The following is an 18,780-nucleotide window of genomic DNA, read 5'->3' as shown; positions in this document are numbered from 1 at the left end:
GAAGCCGTCAATAGCATTTCGCCATTAGTCTTACATCGAGTATGCGAGTAGGATAAATTCGAATCTTTAAATATGGGGAATATTAATTTCGAGATTTCGACAATGTTTCCCAATCACTACATTCATTTTTTTGGTGGCATGAATCCGGGAGGCGGATTACTCCATGAATTCATTGATCATTATCAGCTTATCTTAGCGCATAATCGCGAAAAGGGGACTGATCGCGTCCAACGCGTGGATAGTTTAAATTGATTTTCGGTACGAGACTGAAGTTACTTCTGCTAAAATCTTGGGAATGCGAGTACGTACACGAACCTCATTATGCCACACTCTATATCCGCCGGAGAACCCTCGATAAAATCACAAGAGAATATGGCAGATAGCGAAGAGAACCGGGATGACGCACAAATAAGTCAAGAAGCAGAGAATGCGTCTGCCAACACGCAGGTTGCTGAGTTGAATGATGACGAAGATATTACAATGGCAGACGCTGGAGTACAAAGCGAGGCGATACCTCAGGCGGCTGCGAAAATCGAGACCAATTTATCAGATTTGTTTGCAGATTTAGAGTCTGACGATGAATTCCCAAGTACAAATGCGAAAGAGGAAAAGGTGTCCAGCTCACCTGAAGCGCCAGCTTCCCCAGTGTAAGTATTGAAAGCCATGCTCCGCACTCATAAGCTAAGTATATATCAAGAAATATAGGTCCTACATCGCGATCATCAGATCCGGAAGTTATGCGATCCTTTTATCAGAGACTTTTCCCTTGGCGCCACTTATTTCAATGGCTCAATCATTCTCCGACGCCCTCAACCGACTTTGGACATCGTGAATTTGCATTCACCCTTCAAAACGATGCATACTTGCGATACCAAGCATTCCCAACCTCCGATCTGTAAGTGATGGTGTATCACATAGGCCCACTTGCGCTAATAAACTACAGTCTACGTAAGGATGTCCTTCGTCTTATGCCGTCAAGATTCGAAATTGGCCCAGTATATAGTACAAATCCCAGGGATCGCAAAACACTTCGCAAGTCTTCCGCCTTTCGACCAATAGCCAAAGAATTATGCTTCGATATCGATTTGACGGATTACGACGAGATCAGAACGTGCTGCGACAAAGCAAACATCTGCAATAAGTGCTGGCAATTCATTACTATGGCTATCAAAGTGGTTGATGTTGCGCTACGTGACGATTTTGGTTTCAAACATATCATGTGGGTATATTCTGGAAGGAGAGGAGCTCACGCTTGGGTATGCGACAAGAAAGCCAGGCAAATGGACGACCAGAAGAGAAGGGCTATTGCAGGATATCTAGAGGTCATTCGAGGTGGATCACAAACTGCGAAAAAAGTTAATGTGAAAAGACCACTGCATCCGCACGTATTGTATGTACATTTATACTTCAATTCTTCCTTTTACTAATAAGAAGCAGACGAAGTCTCGATATACTTAAAGGGCACTTCCAAAACGATATCCTTCATGATCAAGATCCGTGGGAGGAAGACGATAAGATCGACAAGTTATTACAGCTTCTACCTGACAGAACACTGAATGAAAGTTTACGGAAAAAGTGGAGCTCTGCTCCTGGACGGTCATCAACATCGAAATGGGCTGATATTGATGCATTGGCAAAATCTACCAAGGGTTTGGATCCAAGAGCCTTACTAGAAGCGAAGCAAGATATTGTTCTCGAATACACGTACCCTCGACTTGATATCGAAGTCAGCAAACATCTCAACCATTTACTCAAAAGTCCTTTCGTCGTACACCCAGGCACAGGAAGAGTGTGTGTTCCTATAGACACCAGACATGTGGGGGATTTTGATCCTCTGGCTGTACCAACTGTGACTGAACTTCTGGGTGAGATCGACCAGTGGACCCCGCCCGAAGCTGGTGATTTGGATGGAAAAAGCATACAAGATTGGGAGAAAACAAGTTTGAAGCCATACGTAGACTACTTCAGATCATTTGTCGCAGCTCTAATGAAAGATGAAAGCGATATCAAAATTAAAAGGGAGCGAGATACAGATGCGATGGCATTCTAGTGTTGTGGAATGTCGTCACAGTCTTTGGCGTCATGGGTTGATGGTGGTTTTGGGATGGATATACTAGGTATATGGATAATGAATGAGATATGAATATTAATCCGAATGATTAGGATGCTCAAGTAGGGAGATCTATGTTACATTGCGATTTCCCTTTAAATTACATGTCCTTTGCTGCACCGAGAACAACATGAGCCTGGGCTTGAGCTTTTCAAAAAATCAATTGCCACTCGATGATCGGCCGCATGCCTGGACATTCTTTGCCATTGATTGCTTCATAGAGCAAAACTACTCACGTCTAACCTGTACGTGTAGTGAGTGAATCCATAAGTAGGCACATCAAGTATAGCACAGGGTCAAATTACAGGTCTCCTGGGAATAAGTGTCTTTTGATGGGCGAATCCAGGGTTATATGTGAATGTATCGAATTCGAATGTTCTCAGCCTTTTATCGATTGGCTTGAGAATACAAGGGCGCGAAATGCAGTTCTTTCTATTGATCCATTACCAGATACTACGTAGTTACCATTCATATTATTACTGGGTGAATGTGAATGCGAATGTGAATGCGAATGTATAACATCTAGACCGTACTTGCCCACATCCCTCCATCGTTACGATAGTCCCAATCAATCGTAGAACATTACATCACGTGGGCCATGCTAAAATTGCTAGGTAGCCTTTCCATTCTAGCCCTCCCGCCTGCCCGCCTGCCGAAAGCTTTGAGGAGCCACACTAAACCTTTAAAGTTTCTCTGATCTTCCTTTCAATCCAAACACCACCTCACCTCACCTCACCTCACCTCACCTCAACTCAACCCAACCCAAGTCAACCCTTGAAGAATTCGAAATAAACACACACAACCACCGCAACTCACAATTCAACAACTACCATACCATAACAAGTACCACCACAGACCTTCGGATCTCTACATAGACACGATCTTCAATTACAATCCTGAATTCCATTCATGCGCACAATCCTGCAGACAAGAAAAACATAAATACATACGCTCAATAACCCCACTACAAATACATCACAAACAATCAACAATTCCCTCGAGATCAACAACCACCCCTCAACTCGATAATAACTCGTATATTCTCACCCTTCAAGATCAACACCACTGCGGCCTTCCTCTCCATCGGCCTTCTCTAGTGTTATACCATTTCATGCTAAATTAATTGCACACGATCTAAGACGAATTCCGATAGAACGCGATCTTGTTTTCGCGCCTCAATACCACATCTCATACACTTATTTCAAAGATACCCTCTTCCAACAAAAAATACATATACAATGGCTGATGAGCTGGCAACCAAGCTAGCGGCTACTCAGATCAAGTATGCTCGTCACTCCTTGGATATCTTTAATTGTCACTGATATGAGAATAGTGATAATGCTTCCCCGGACAACTGGAAAGCTGGTCTAAACATTCCAGCGAAAGACACGAGGCAACAGACAGAGGTACTCAAACACAGTGTTGTCTAGTCTATGGTTCATTGCAGTTGCTAACATATCCATGTAGGATGTTACCGCCACCAAAGGTCTCGAATTCGAAGATTTCTCCATCAAGCGAGAGCTGTTAATGGGCATCTTCGAAATGGGGTACGAGAAGCCATCCCCAATTCAAGAAGAAGCAATCCCCGTGGCCCTTACAGGTCGAGACATACTGGCTAGAGCGAAGAATGGTACCGGTAAAACTGCCGCCTTCGTTATCCCTGCACTCGAACGTATCAACCCTAAAAACACCAAAGTACAATGTCTCATCCTGGTACCCACTCGAGAACTAGCTCTTCAAACTTCACAAGTCTGCAAAACTCTTGGACAACATCTCGGCATCAACGTTATGGTCACTACTGGTGGTACTACCTTGCGAGATGATATCCTGCGTCTCCAAGAGCCTGTTCATATCATCGTCGGTACACCTGGTAGAATCCTCGATTTAGCAGGAAAAAATGTGGCGGACCTCAGTGAATGTAACATGTTTGTCATGGATGAAGCTGATAAACTCCTCTCACCTGAATTTACTATCGTCATCGAACAACTACTTCAATTCCATCCCAAGGACCGACAGATCATGCTCTTCAGCGCAACATTCCCAATGACGGTCAAGGACTTTTCGGATAAGAACATGGCCGACCCCTACGAAATCAATCTCATGGATGAGCTCACTCTGCGCGGTATTACTCAGTTTTATGCATTTGTCGAAGAGAAAGAGAAAGTACATTGTCTCAATACTTTGTTCTCAAAACTACAAATCAACCAGTCGATTATATTTTGCAACTCTACAAATCGAGTCGAACTTCTTGCCAAGAAGATTACCGAATTAGGCTATTCATGTTTCTACAGTCATGCTCGGATGATCCAGGCCAACAGAAACCGTGTTTTCCACGACTTTCGCAATGGCGTCTGCCGCAATCTTGTTTGCTCTGATTTACTCACTCGTGGTATTGATATTCAAGCTGTGAATGTTGTTATCAACTTCGATTTCCCTAAGAACGCCGAAACTTATCTTCATCGTATTGGTAGATCTGGTCGATTTGGACATCTTGGTCTCGCAATCAACCTCATCAGCTGGGAAGATCGCTTCAACTTGTATAATATCGAGCGTGAACTTGGGACAGAGATTGCCCCAATTCCCCAAATTATCCCGAAAAATCTCTATGTCTACGAAACTCCCGAAAACATTCCACGTCCCGTATCCAATTTCCAAACCAACACCCGTCAGGCATCAGGACCAGGACGTGATCAGCAACAACCCACGCAGCACTCTGGAAATCAGAGAACTGGTGGTCAATATAATAATTATAATAATGGACGTCAGAGTGGCCCAGGTCAAAACCAGAGTCAAGGACAAGGGCAAGTACAAGGACAAGGACCAAGACAGAACCAAGGTCAGCGTCAAAACTATTCCAGGGGCCGAGGTGGATTTGGTGGTGGTAGAGGAGGTGGTCAAGGACCACGACAGAACGGTTACGACAACTCAAGAGGAGGCCGAGGCCAGGGTCCTCCACCAGCTCAATAGGCTTGTGTACCAACCGTGTTACACGTGATGATGATGTTTGGAGTTTTGTACATATAACCTTCTATTCCCTTTGCGATAGACTCGATTTTACGACGGACATGGCTGCGGGATTTTTTTGCTCTCGGCGTTGAGCTGTTTCTGGATGCATCCCGCTACTCGACTTGACGTTTGATTCGGCTCATGAATTTCTTCAGCTGTCGCTGAATTTTCGTGTTTGTATCATACGACTCTCGTTTTTTCAATTTCCTCTCTTTCATTTTCTCGACAGATAACTACTCCGGGTCGCATGAGTAGTAGCGGGAAGCAAAAGTTTCAGCGGATTCGCTCTGGTATGACGGCGTGGCGTAATGGTAGGGCGTTCAATGAAGGTACTCGCAGGAGAAACTTTTCTAGTCTAGACTGGTTCTGCTGTAAAGGCATTTCTGGAATGGGCGATGGGTAAATCTGTTTTCTTCATCTTATGGGCTCTGGTAATGAGCATTTGATGAATGGTTAGTGATGGGTGGGCCGACGGGCGGATGATTTTTTGGGTTAATGTTGATAAAGGTGATTCAATCAACAACGACTCGTGGCTGGCATTGATGAGAAGGTAGAAGGGGATGGCGCTGTTGAGAGTGCATTACAATGGTAATGATGGTCACTTCTCACACTCTTGAAGTGGGAAGCACGACATCTTGGGATGAGGGGGGTTCACAGAAAAATAACATAAAAAAACTTTAGGGAGGTACCCACGATCTTGATTTTAGTTTGGATCGAGCATGGACTCGATAGCTTCCATCATTTTCAGACAATACTATTATTCCTCTCTACTTCCATCTCGATGATGATGATATTGATTCACATGTGATACCGTAATACCGCATTGCACTTGGACATATATGACGGTTTGAAACATCAAAGTTTATGTGCAGCAGAGCCCCTTACATGATGTTATGTACATATGCATGTCAGTTCGGTCGGTTGGTTATGTACATGGATCATGGCGGACAATATAAAGGTTCAAGTTCAAGTTCCAGCTCTAGTTCCAGTACCCGATACCCGATACTTTCAGGGTTGAACGGAAGCTGCAACCTCTGAAGTACAAAGTGGATCCGAGTAGCGGTAACCATAGCTAGCACGGCAGCGAGGCGATGAACGCACATGTACTTATTTTTCCGTGTCGGCCGATTCGTGGATTGAGCGATGTTACAATACATGACCTTCCCACTCCATGGATTAGGAACCGTGGAGGACGATCATAACAAAGGGCCGCGAAATGTTACTTCGGAGCTCTAATCATATGCTTGTGGCTGAGCTGGTAGGTGGTACGAAATGACTCTCCTGGGCCTGACAAAACGGATGGGCGCATGGGGATAAATGGAACGAAAAGGTACCACGAGGCACTAAGAAAAACTGCGGGCATGAAGTACGCATGGCGATAAGGGAAATAAATGAATGGAAGCACTGGAAGGGAATAAGGAGAATTTATTTTTCGTCTGATGTCTCACTTTTCGAGAAAGTTCTTCTTGAGGTTCTTGAACTTCTTGAATAATGTTGATGTGTGGTCTTTTTGTCGATGGTGCAACGTAGCTGGTTAGGTAGACGCAAATCTGTATATCGAGGGAGTGAGGGAATGATCGATATCGATATGTTGTCTTGGATGTGCCTATTCTTGTATACGAGTACTCGGTAAGTTTATATTACACTCGAATCTCGACGGTATATAGATTAAGAGGATACCTGTGCACTAATAAGAACCGAATAAATGACGCGCCGCTGGGCTTCCGGTAGCCACTGCCGTGGAGAGGCACACTGCGCGGGATACGAAATGTAATTTATATCTTCAGTTTTTGAGCGTGGCGAGCGATGGGAGTTTGGGGGTTCCCCCTCAATGTTGCACCTTTGCCCATTGGACATGAGTTAATAAGTAGCCAAGGACGCTCAAAGCAGCAACATGGGATACTTTGCCCATCCCGCCTTACACTTGATTGGATTGGAGATCCCAGGATCAACCCCCGCATGCTTATGGTGAATAGACTTCGTGACATTGTAATCTTACCTGCACGCAGAACAGCTACTGTCCTCAGATATTCTGACCCAAACACCATCCGAGCGGACAATAGCCAGTAGGAAAAGAGAATTTCATATGTCAGCCGGACCGTTCCGACATAACGACCGAGAAATGATATTGTGGCTTGAATGATGATATATTCTCTAGGACTCCGTGAAGAGGGATTGGTTGGGGAACGTGGAGGGACTATATGTGATACTCGGCTTTTCGAAGCGGTGAGAAGGTGCCAAAATGATGGACGTGACTAGTCATGAGTAGTAGGTAGGTAGGCGCGGTAGGCAGGTCATGGTGATGTGATGAGTCGACGATGATGATTTATCTTGCCCCTCCTTTGGTTTCTATTGTTCTCTTGCTTATTCTTCTTGTGTATCTTGCATCCAAAAGAAAGTCATGATGATCAAGCAAGCGGACACGCAAGCAAGTCAACACCTCGACAAGAAAGCTTTCTGACCACCCTTTATCTTTTGGCACGAATGTCTCTTTTGTGCTGGATGAGAATGGATGAGAAGCGCATCTGTATATAAAGCCACCGATCGCAGCAATCCTTGAGGAGTTTTCTGTCTATACTTTCCGAGTGGCCACTCACTCGGCCACTTACTCGCCTGCATCATTCACCCCTCGTTGTTCGATGCATTCACTTCATCTTGCGCGTCCTCGACTTGGTTCTAGTTTACACTTTATTATTATGATTACTATGATTATACGATCGAGTTCCCACGGGTGAACTACTTATACCTTTAGCGCCTCCAACCCCCCCACCAAAACTTGATAATAGCAAAGCTCATTTGGGTGTCTGTGGGTTTGCTCGTTCCAGAATCTAAATTTAATTTAATTTAATTCCACTTCAATTTCAAATCAAATCACATCAAATCATTTTCTTTTATACAAGAGAATACCTGCGCATTCTTTTCGCTCCGCCCGTTGTTACTGAACAGCCATCGGGACTTCAGAATCGAGAATCACTCCATCACCAATCACTGGACAATCAATTACCAATCATCAGTCAATCACCACCAGCACCAATATCCCATGCCCATCATCTACGACCAAGAACCTCGCTTTCCCGCTTTTGCTTCCTCCATTTCGGTTCCAATTGTGCACCTCCCACCCGTCTGCTTTGTGTAAGTCAAACCATTCGAGTACTGGGAGGAGTGCATACATAGCAGACATCGACAATCCAACAAATCGCAGAAGAATAAAGAGTGTGAGAGTGTAAGACGATCCGAAAAAAGAAATCGAAATCCACTTTGTCACCAAGGTCCCACAGAAAGAGACGGCAACACTGGGATTAGGAGGATTCAGATCAGAAAAAAGTCTAAGACATTTCGAAATACCGAGAATTTGGCAACAAACAGGAAGAGAGAGAGAAAAAGCGTGAGAGGCCAGAACCAAAAAAAGCGACAAGGACCTATTGATTCACACATCTATTGATCTCGTTCTAATAATATGGCTTTAATTGTAAGATAAATTATTCATTCACACCCTCACACCCTCACACTCTCACACCCTCAAATTTTCATCTTCTACAATTGTTTTATGGTCGCAGTCGCATTCGCATCCGCATCATCTTCACACCCCTTCGCGCCTCTATTCTTTCTCAATGCTGCGCCCGTGTTTGCGTTTTGGACGGACGGGCGCACGATACAGTTGTTTCCGTGGACGACATGCGACTGGTTCGCAATAATAATGAGGGTGTTTGGGGGGTTTCGATCAGGCAATCATGGAACCTTGTAACTGACCTTGTGTTCTCTACCATAGTTATGTCTCGCGCATTATTGCGACACTCATGGTCCAACCCCAGTCATGGTAACAGAAGCACTTCCAGTAGGTTGTACTTCGTGTCCAGAAAAAGAAGAACCCATTCCTCGGAGGCCTAGTACGAGTAAATCGTTCAAATCCTCGGATCCTTCTTCAAACATAAACGCGCATACTTCACATAGAACGAACTCAATTGTTTCCGAGCCAGACGTTGCGGCGAGCCGGCCAGCTCTTCATGTAAACTCAAGTCCCTCGAATGCGCCGAACACAGCGGGTTCTGCGGGTGAAACGCCCCCCCAAAGTCCTAGAGCACCTGCTTTGCAAAACACACAAAACACGACAAACCAATTGCGACGCGATTCGAGCTTTCGCAAAACATATCCAAGTGAGAAGCCAGGTCCATGCGAAAATTGCGCTCTTACTTTACCCAAGAAGACCAAGGAGGAGATACCCACAAGTCCTAAACCTTCGGGGACTGGCAAACTCGATAATGGTCCGATCTTGCGAACAAGGAAGCCTTATGAGCGCATTGCAGGTCAGAGTACCCCTCCCAAGTCTGCATCCTCAGATTCGGACGATTCGGAATGCGCAATTCAGAAAGAAGAACGGGGAGAGCAACACCAGGCGCGGAGACTCTCGGTCAAAAGATCCGACACATCTTCCACCTATACCACCAGAGAATTCCTTTCGCATAACCATTTTGTTGACTATACGTCAACGCATGAACCTCTACAACCCACTTCTTTCTCCATTATTCGGCAATCTTGTCTTCGTACTCTTTCTTGTGAAACCCTCCCACCGTCATCAAATCCCACGCCTAATTCCACACCCTCCTCTCCTTTTATCTCCAGTTTCTCCTCCCACCTCACATCTTCCACAACTACCTCATCAGCTGGTCCAATTTTCTTTGGCGACCCAATGGCTGGCTACACAACCGCATACATATTCCGCATTCCTGACCCCTCTGCTCGTGGTCGTCGTCGAGTCTATGCTTTAATCGCCCTCTCCACCCAAAAAGAGCGGATGGCCATGCGCACCTTTTCTTTCCTCGACGCTGCCTTCCGCGAACTCGCAGATTGGATCGCACGTCTCGCTGATGAAGAACTCGCACGTTCTGAATCAGCACTCCAATCTCCTAGAGCTGGCGATGAGAAAAACGGCAATGGAATCAGCGGCGGCCCGTTTGGAGGTGGTGGTACGACAACCACACCTACTTCATCTTTCTTAAGAGGTGGCAATAGAGGACCGGATAGCAGAATGGCTGGTGCGAGTTTGAAAGGAAGAGGTTTAGCTGAGTTGGTGGGACTGCCTGATTTTTTTATCGAGTTGCATAGCAGGTTTGTGAGATTGTTGGCGGAGATTGAAAGACCGAGATAAAACCTTGCCTGATTCGTGAACCTTCGATCTTAAGTCCCACACTCGAAAGTACCGAGGCGAGTGGAAAACAAGTATTGCCTCCTAACTTTGGCACTTGCAAAGGAAAAGGTGTGGCGTTATGACTTATGGCGAAGCATAGATATTGGCGTTTGTGATTCTTGGTTCGTATTATTGCTATATTATTGTGTGAGGTTCATCTAGTGCAGATCGGACCACAAGATTGTTTGGAGTCTTGAGTCTTTTCCTTTACCTTTTCTTCTTGGGTTGTTTTAATCCTTATTTTCATGTGGTGGGGTAATGAGTCGATATGTTGAGGATGTGTATTTTATGAGATGATCGATCTGGCAAATTATCAGCGTTTTTACAATCATCTCACTGAGGAATGTCGGAAATATGTGGAAGATCTATGGGTATGGGCGTAGCTGATGAGCTGGAGATTAGAACAGGAGATTGTAGGATGTACGGGTGTATGAGAAATGAGTAGTAAGATGGTAATTTTTGTCGTTATATGTATTTGAGATTGATTTTGATCTTCAAAGGCGCACTTTCAGGCAAGCGAAACATATTGATACCATGTGTCGTGGTGGGTTGCGAAATTGTTGAAGCTGTATAAATTTGTTGCATTGGTATATATTTATGGAAGTAATAGAAAGTTGTGCGACTTCTAGCGAGCGCGACTTTTCCGGGGAACATGGAATATGAGGAAATCGAAGAGACTGATGGAGAAGAAATGGGGTCTGAAGCGAGGTTTACTTATGTTGTTTAGTAGGTAGTAATTAGTTGGTAATGCGTGAAGTATAATATTTAGAGCAAATAGAATTTTGCTACCGCTCTTTCTTTTGTTATATTGAAGAGATTTTTGGAGAAACAAAATTTACAGTGCTAGGACCAAGTGACAAGTTGATTAAGGACTAGGTGACATCGGCAAACTTAGAGTTTAGATCTTGTTTGTACAAGTGCAGCAAGATATCTTGATAGAGATTTTACTTTGTGCGATTTGTTGTTTGAATATAGGATGAGAGGATGAGAAGGTGAGCGATTGAGAGATGAAACGCTAGGGCTAGTGCTTATGTTCCATCTATACATATTCTGCCGCCTGGATACAGAGTCAGATGGAATTTCTCCTTTCTAATAAAACTTCAGTGAGATGATATTGTTGTCCAGTTTTTCTCATGATTCTTTAGTTTTTTCAATGGTATTTTTGTAAATTTACCTTGAGTATATACTTCAAGGAAGAAAGAGAAGGGGGAGTATGGTCTCTATAGAGTCAGATTGATGCACTAAAGATTATTGGAAAGAGTTGGTTGCAATCGTTGATATTCGGAGAAAAGATCCTCAAAAACTCAGATGTATCTGTGGAGGAGCAAAGAAGAGATCTATTTTCATGAGAAAGTTACAGACACCCTATATTAGTAGTTAAGTGAAAGGGAACAATTGCTTGAGAATGATCAATGGCATGTCGCATCTCGATGACTATTCTGTCAGGCCTTTGCACTTTCACAGCCAGTTCATTTTGGCGTGTTTTGTGAGAAAGGGAGGATAACAAACTAACTCTTTAAAACTCTTTGAAACTCGTTTCTAATTCTTAAAGAGCCAATTCTCGTTGATGAATGGGCCGTAATTGAAGGTTGTACATCATATAAAAGTCGCAGAACGATAATCTAACTAAGCTAATTCAAGACAATAGAGTTTAGAATCAGGGAAGTGATTGAAAAGCAAATATTGATCGGTATTGTAATTTTATCCAAAAGACATGAATTCCTTACAAGTGTAGTTTTCACCTATTCACAGATTTTCCAGATCAAGAATTATGACTAGTCTCATGTTCTTGATTTACAATGACTGGTTTTTGCAGATAGTTTTCTTGCTTTTAGTATCTTTTCCTCTCAAAACGTAGAGAAAATCAAAAGCATTACCAAAAGATTGTTTGGTTTGTATCATTCAAAATTGGAAAGAAAAAGTGACCGGAATATGGTTGAACCGGCTGAAAATGCTCCTTCCTTCAGTGCAGACGGAATTGATAAATCTCGACTTGCTCTTTCCTTGTTAGAAGTTCCGACATTCATACACAGAATAAACTTGATTCATCTTCTCTTGCTTTTAAGTATTTGCATCCTAGATCAGTCTCTCTAAGAGATTGATTTAACCCTACGTCCCCCGCTAGAAGACCTTGAAAGACATGGACTTCATAGGATTTCCAAAACAAAAATATGCAACCGACAAGCCATTTATTTACACAATCCTTCCATCACCCACGTCCATTCGACTTCTTGAAATAAAATCAAAGCTGTGGTGTCGTACCAAATACTCTTTTCATGTAGTAGAACTCACCGAAGCTCCGAAATTTGATGTTGTATCCCATTCGCGGCGAGATCTTGTTCCACGAAATCATATCATACTCTGTGATAACAAGATATTGAGAATCTGCGGAGATACAAAGAATGCTATCAAAGCTGGAAGCGAAGTTGTTTCAAAAACGTATGGAAAGATGAAGACACGATATGTTTGGATCGATTCGATGTGCATTAACCCAGAAGATGCTATGGACCGAACTGCCCAAGTTTCAATGATGCCGGAAATTCTCAAAAAGGCTCGTAGCGTCATTATCGGACTTGGGAAGAGGGATTCTTTCACTTCTGATGCATTGAAAGCCCTGAAAACACTATCTTCGGTGCCACATGATGAATGGTCAAATTTAGTGAGCTTGGATTGGGAGTGCCAGGATCAATACTTCCAAAGGCTCAACATTGTACCTTTGCAACTTCGGTCATGGCTCAGCCTTATAGCTTTCTTTAACAGACCGTGGTTTTCGGGTATCTGGGCTGTACAAGAAGTTACGATCGGAAATGATGTAATTCTTGCTTGCGGGAAGGAAATGATTCCTTGGGAAACAGTTTCGAGGACATTATCGTTTTTAACCCATACTGGATGGTACACGAAACTTCACACTAGTCATTTGATCAAGTTTCCCGGCAATGATCTTAAGAGTAGAAGACTTAAAAAGCATCAAATACTGATGAATTCAGAGGTTGGCTTTAAGATGGCAGTTATACAGCTTCAATCCACTCGAGCAGGGAGTGAAACTAACAAACAACTTCCTTTATTTCGATATCTTCTTCGCGCACATCGATATTGTGAGGTTTCCGATAAACGAGATATTATTTATGCGCTACTTGGGTTATCGAGAAAGGACGGTCTGCCATTCACAAAGTTCCCAAATTTTCTTTCAACTAATTATGAAATGGCGGCACAAGATATTTATACTAATGTGGCTAGAGTCTTGCTCCGATGCTATGGCCTAGGAATATTATCTGATGTTCAGGATTCAATAGCGTCTATTCCAAATCTACCGACGTGGGTTCCAGACTATAGCATCGCGCGAAGACCGTTACCTCTGTCAATGCGCGGCGACTGTATCTGGAGTGCCTGCGGTGATATGAAGTGGAATCAAAATTTCTCAGAAACTGAGACCCACTCCTTGATATTGCAAGGTATGCTGCTTGATACAGTCTGTGAAAAGGTCAAGCAACAGAATAGGTCCTTACACCCGATGGAATTCTTAGATGGGATATATGAGGTTGCAGCTCGTCTAGACCCTATATACCCACTTTCGATAGGTGGCAAGTAAGTTTCTCGATGTTTTTTTTTATTTTCTCAATGAATTTTCTAACCTCCGAATCAACAGATTTCAATCTTCACGTGAAGCTGTATGGCGTACTATTCTAGCAGATACGTATCGAAAGGAACATCCAGCTCCGCAAAAATGTGAGGAACTCGTAGCACACTATCAGGAATGGGTCCGCAACGGAGTACGCAATGGATCTCAGGCAACAAATTCTATGCAACGACTCAGTATCACTGAGAGGCAACCGCGAAAATACGGCAAAGCGGACTTTTCAAGTCTTGAGAAAGAAATAGAAGCTGCGAATGATGCCCGTACTTTATTCCGAACTCGCAAAGGTTACCTCGGCATCGGAGCACAATCTTTACGACCGTCTGATGAAATTTGGGTTTTAGCGGGTGCTTCAATTCCTTTTATTCTTCGACGAGGTGAAGACGAATCCCATGAACTAGTTGGAGAGGTATATCTACATGGGGTTATGCATGGAGAAGCTTTGGGATGGGGACATGAAATGAGGAATGTATTATTGAAATAAGCATCAGGACAACAAATCTGTGATGGGAGATATTATTTTTTCAGACTCAGTCTTGTGAACTTAGAGAATATTCGAGTCAAAATAACTGGGGGCAGTAAATTAGGTAAATGACTTCGCAAAACTTAGATATCTTTCAAGGCATCTAAAAATTGCAGCAAGAAAACTCTTCATAAGAATATCTTCAAGATTACTCGTACAGAGTACAAAAATCACACGTACCCTGACCGAATGAGCAAGATCATCAGGTCGTGAGGCATGAGTACTAATAAAAATTTGGTTGACTTTAGCTCCGAGTGGAGAAAAAATTGCGGAAATATGATCCGATCGGCATTGGTCGGGACTAAAATATTTTTGAGCTGGATTAGTCGGACACCTCTCAATATCCTTGAAAAGACACTCAAAACAAAAATTTAATAATGAGATTTTGCTGCGCTTAGAAATGGTGAATGAATGCGGGTCACCAGGGTGGGACTATTTGCTTACTCGATTCCCCTATGTCTAGCTCACAACGCCACGAGTTTGATATCGGTTAAAGCGTCTTGATCGGTAAGCAAGTTGCGGCACTAATAATTACCTCCCCGAGGTTTCTTCACCATTGTAACTCCGAAGAAACACTCGTACTGAGCGAATTTTTTTATCTAATAAGACAAGAATGATGGCGTAAAACTAATTTTATACAAACTTTGATTCGTCATTTTACTAGTATTTTAGCATGTTGAAGTATCAATCGTTCCCAGTATCTTTGTGGATTTAAAGAGAGTCTCAGATAACCTACTTTATTATTTCTTTTTCAAGATAGCACGACGGCTGTATCCTAAACTTCAATACATTATCATGTCGCTCCAAAATCAAGTCTTCCTTATTGGTCCTGGATATATTGGTGGGGAAATACTAGATCTTTTACTCCAGGAAGGCTGCTATGAGATTACGGTACTCGTTCGCAGGCAAGCTGCTGCCGAGGAACTCGCAAAACTTGGTGTCAGGACGGTCATAGGGTCTCTCAGCGATTCAGATATCATCGCAAGGCAAGCTTCCTTGAGTGATATCACTATTCATACTGCAACTGCAGACGATCTTGTCTCAGTAGAAGCCGTCATCGAAGGCATCACTCAACATGTGCAAAGCGGCCGAGCCGCGATTTATATCCACACAAGTGGAGCGAGTTTGCTTGGAGATGATTCAAAAGGCTCGTTCCCCACCGAAGTTTTCTACGAGGATGATAGACCGGAACAAATCGATGCAGTATCTGACGAGGCACCACATCGGAAGATTGATCTTGCCATTGTCAATGCCAATAAGATTCTCGGCCCAAAAGCGAGACTAGCAATCATGATTCCTCCTCTCATTTACGGAATAAACTCTCGGGAAAAGCGATTATCGATTCAGTTACCCACTCTGGCTCGATTTGCGATAAAGCATGGCTATGCCGGGCATATTGGGAAAGGTTTATCAAAGTGGTCACAAATACATGTTCGCGATTTGGCAAGAGGATATATGTCATTATTACACACCCTAGAGACCAGTGACTTGGATATTGAGAACCCTTACTACTTTTGCAATAATGGAGAAGACCTATCCTGGGGAGAATGTGCTTCGGAGATCGGCAAAATCTTGTACGAGGAGGGAAAAATCAAGAGTCCCGAGACCAAAATTATACCTTTGGATTCTTACAACGACTTATTTGGGCCCTATTCATCCGCAGTGATTGGATCTAACTCCTTGAACCGAGCTAATCGATTAAGGAAACTTGGATGGGAGGCAAGAGAGCAAAAGACTCTCTTATCTTTGCGTGATGAATTGATGATGATATTGCAGGAAGAAAAGCCTTTTTCGGGATATTCTGCACCTGTAGCTTCTGGATCAAACCGAGACTGATAAGTCTCGTGGGTTCAATAAGAAGTTCTTAGATATGGGAATAGAATAACAAGAAGCACCAAAGCCATGCATTTCCAAAATAACGAAACAATGACTGCTGGCTGGACTAATTATCATGCGACCCGTAAGCTTTATGCTATCTGTCAATTGGCATAATAGTTTACTAATAATACACACGCGACTTCCTGCTATGGTCAGAATAAGCGAAAGATTGCAGTTATCAAGCGGGGCTAAAGTGCTCTCTCAGATTTTGGCGTTAAACATCACTGCAACTTTCAATACACAGGAGCATCGGAGTTAGAAGATGTGATTCGCATTAAATCAGATGTCACCTTTCAAATTTCTAGTAGCATATTGATTTTGTACTGATTCCTGGTCAAGCTTTATTAAGTTCCAGTGAATTTGAGGAAGTATCACGTGAATACCTTTAGTGTGATTTTGCTTGTAATAGGCATATGCGCTCCTCCACTTTGTTAGTGGCGCGCCCATGGGATCTCACTTACTTTCTATCCCTTTATACATTACAGGAATCCACATCCCTTGTAAATCTGTATTGCAAAAGTTCGCAAGATCAACATTCAAGCAAATTACAAGCATCAAGCATCAAGAATGTCCGCAGAGCATGAAATTGGTTTTCAACTTCCTAATGGCACTCGAATTGTCCATGGAGAAGGTCCAATAACAAAGAATGCCTTTCCAGCCGAGCGAAAATTCCTGGACAACTTCAAATCTTCCATCTTGACCACAGTAAAGATATCAGATGGCTAATTTCTGGCAGTTTTCAAATACGAGGAACCTACTATTTTCCTTCCAACCAAACAGACCCAAAGGTTGATGTAAGAAAGGATTATGAGAGCTGTGACGATCTTCACAGTATAAGGATCCCGGATTGATGATTTAATAATGAATGCATGGTTTGTTTGAGGGAAACTTGCTCCGAAAGCGCGCGACATCATATCTTAGAAATTTAATGATGTTCCATGTGTACTGAAAGCTTTAAAGTATTGTTACAAATTATCAGCTTGAATATGTCTTCACGGTTTGATCATAAATATACATTCATTAATTGAGATTGACTAAATGATATTTATGTGCGATCAAACAGTTGGGAGTGAAGGTAAATATCAGAGTAGCAGTCATGTAGGTGTTTTATAAAACAATGATCTAAGGGCGATCTTCTGTGCATCAAGCAACCCAGTCCTCATGAAGAAGTGGTCATCAAGAATTTTATGTGGTATTAACTCATAAGTAGTACTTTTCCAGACTAAAAAAAACAAACAAAAAAAAACATCGAGGACCACCAATGACGTAGCTTATAATTAACATATAGAAAAATGAGGGAGCTGACACGACTAGACATATTAGAAATCAAGATTTCAACATGCATTGTAGAGGAGTTGATAAATCACTTCTGATTCCCACGGAACCCCGTTCCGAAACCCAAGCACCAAGAATTTAACTCCCCGAGCGTCCACCCGTCACCATCTTACACTCGAATTATTGCTCGGTATCTGCTACCTTCAACGGTGGGATGAGACTGGTATCAAAATTGCATGGACTCTGCGTAACCTTGTAGCTTTGTTTATACAGTTTTAACTCATTCCAATGTCTAGAAGCACTTGGATAATTCAATCGGTTCTTATATTCCGCCGAGTGGGAAAATAGTAAGATACTTGAGTTGAGAGTATTTTTCACCCCATTCATCATTATTCCATCATGGAGAAGCGGATACACGGACATGCTGAACCAAGGCTCATGGAGCTGCTTGAAGCATTTCAGGGCTATCTTGAGACAGGAGAAGAGTTGAGCGCTTCTATTGTTGCCAACATTGATGAAGAAAACGTGGTTGATGTTTGGGGAGGCTTCCATACTCATGACAAGACCGAGAATTGGGAGCACGATACCATAGTTAATGTCTTCTCAACGACAAAGACTATTTGTGCACTTAATTCACTCATCCTAATTGATCGTGGACTTCTCAGCATAAATGATACAGTGCACAAATTCCGGGCTGAGTTGGAAAGTCATGCATTGAGATTAGACAAATCTTACCAAATACGTCTGGATTTTCAGGCTGGGAATTGCAAATGACTACGAGTGACCTCTTCGATTTCGATCTAAGTGCTACAAAGCTAGCAAAACAAGAACCATGGTAGACACCGGGATCAGCATCTGGCTATCATTCGTGGACCTATGGTTTTTTCGTCGTGGTTCGCAAAACTACAGGTAAAACTTTGAAAGACTTCGTTGTCCAAGGAATAGCTGCTTCACTAGGTGTGGATATCAAGATTGGAGAGTCGGGAAAAAATTGGCATCAGATATCTCCTTGTATTTCCGACTTCAAAAGCAAGGCTCCCACAGACCGACAAAACGTCAATATCAGTAAAGTCATTCAGTAACCCATCCTTGGGCCCATCTGTTGTCGACAGTCTCGACTGGAGAGAAGCTGAGATTGGCTCTGCAAATGGATATGACAATGCACTCTC

At 43.0% G+C, this 18,780-nt stretch overlaps 6 protein-coding genes across 7 annotated transcripts; all 6 read left to right on the top strand.

The window, feature by feature from the left end:
• Positions 1-132: 132 nt before the first annotated feature.
• On the top strand, positions 133-2,553 carry Bcpri1. The gene is made up of 4 exons (XM_001555926.2): positions 133-647; positions 698-895; positions 944-1,390; positions 1,438-2,553. The coding sequence occupies exons 1-4, from the start codon at positions 322-324 to the stop codon at positions 2,048-2,050; spliced, it is 1,584 nt and encodes a 527-aa protein (XP_001555976.2). The 5' UTR covers positions 133-321; the 3' UTR covers positions 2,051-2,553.
• Positions 2,554-2,889: 336 nt separating this feature from the next.
• Positions 2,890-5,808, top strand: Bcdhh1. Its single transcript, XM_001555924.2, has 3 exons — positions 2,890-3,392; positions 3,444-3,516; positions 3,578-5,808. Exons 1-3 carry the CDS (start codon positions 3,349-3,351, stop codon positions 5,075-5,077), a joined length of 1,617 nt encoding a protein of 538 aa, XP_001555974.1. The 5' UTR covers positions 2,890-3,348; the 3' UTR covers positions 5,078-5,808.
• A 2,207-nt stretch (positions 5,809-8,015) lies between these two features.
• Positions 8,016-11,141, top strand: BCIN_07g00110 (hypothetical protein). Of its 2 annotated transcripts, XM_024693766.1 has the most exons (2): positions 8,016-8,585; positions 8,886-11,141. In XM_024693766.1, the coding sequence occupies exons 1-2, from the start codon at positions 8,574-8,576 to the stop codon at positions 10,260-10,262; spliced, it is 1,389 nt and encodes a 462-aa protein (XP_024549553.1). In that variant the 5' UTR covers positions 8,016-8,573; the 3' UTR covers positions 10,263-11,141. The 2 variants fall into 2 exon arrangements, with proteins under 2 accessions (XP_024549553.1, XP_024549552.1); XM_024693767.1 differs by having other exon boundaries at positions 8,016-11,141.
• A 1,070-nt stretch (positions 11,142-12,211) lies between these two features.
• BCIN_07g00100 (hypothetical protein) lies at positions 12,212-14,513 on the top strand. The gene is made up of 2 exons (XM_024693765.1): positions 12,212-13,886; positions 13,948-14,513. The coding sequence occupies exons 1-2, from the start codon at positions 12,442-12,444 to the stop codon at positions 14,417-14,419; spliced, it is 1,917 nt and encodes a 638-aa protein (XP_024549551.1). The 5' UTR covers positions 12,212-12,441; the 3' UTR covers positions 14,420-14,513.
• Positions 14,514-15,148: 635 nt separating this feature from the next.
• On the top strand, positions 15,149-16,610 carry BCIN_07g00090 (hypothetical protein). The gene has a single exon (XM_001555920.2). The coding sequence runs from the start codon at positions 15,254-15,256 to the stop codon at positions 16,292-16,294; it is 1,041 nt and encodes a 346-aa protein (XP_001555970.1). The 5' UTR covers positions 15,149-15,253; the 3' UTR covers positions 16,295-16,610.
• A 1,239-nt stretch (positions 16,611-17,849) lies between these two features.
• On the top strand, positions 17,850-18,564 carry BCIN_07g00080 (hypothetical protein). Its single transcript, XM_001555918.2, has one exon. It carries the CDS (start codon positions 18,011-18,013, stop codon positions 18,383-18,385), a length of 375 nt encoding a protein of 124 aa, XP_001555968.1. The 5' UTR covers positions 17,850-18,010; the 3' UTR covers positions 18,386-18,564.
• Positions 18,565-18,780: the final 216 nt, after the last annotated feature.

This window comes from Botrytis cinerea, chromosome 7, assembly GCF_000143535.2.
Source record: "Botrytis cinerea B05.10 chromosome 7, complete sequence".
NCBI lineage: Eukaryota > Fungi > Ascomycota > Leotiomycetes > Helotiales > Sclerotiniaceae > Botrytis > Botrytis cinerea.
This window is presented reverse-complemented; position numbering and strand designations above follow the sequence as displayed.

Coding starts and splice junctions, on each gene's coding strand:
- Bcpri1 (XM_001555926.2), top strand. CDS start 322: ATGCCACACTCTATATCCGCCGGAGAACCCTCGATAAAATCACAAGAG. Junction 896..943: donor GCATTCCCAACCTCCGATCT/GTAAGTGATGGT, acceptor AATAAACTACAG/TCTACGTAAGGATGTCCTTC. Junction 1,391..1,437: donor CCACTGCATCCGCACGTATT/GTATGTACATTT, acceptor AATAAGAAGCAG/ACGAAGTCTCGATATACTTA.
- Bcdhh1 (XM_001555924.2), top strand. CDS start 3,349: ATGGCTGATGAGCTGGCAACCAAGCTAGCGGCTACTCAGATCAA. Junction 3,393..3,443: donor CTAGCGGCTACTCAGATCAA/GTATGCTCGTCA, acceptor ATATGAGAATAG/TGATAATGCTTCCCCGGACA. Junction 3,517..3,577: donor ACACGAGGCAACAGACAGAG/GTACTCAAACAC, acceptor ATATCCATGTAG/GATGTTACCGCCACCAAAGG.
- BCIN_07g00080 (XM_001555918.2), top strand. CDS start 18,011: ATGGAGAAGCGGATACACGGACATGCTGAACCAAGGCTCATGGAGCTG.
- BCIN_07g00090 (XM_001555920.2), top strand. CDS start 15,254: ATGTCGCTCCAAAATCAAGTCTTCCTTATTGGTCCTGGATATATTGGT.
- BCIN_07g00100 (XM_024693765.1), top strand. CDS start 12,442: ATGGACTTCATAGGATTTCCAAAACAAAAATATGCAACCGACAAGCCA. Junction 13,887..13,947: donor CCACTTTCGATAGGTGGCAA/GTAAGTTTCTCG, acceptor CCGAATCAACAG/ATTTCAATCTTCACGTGAAG.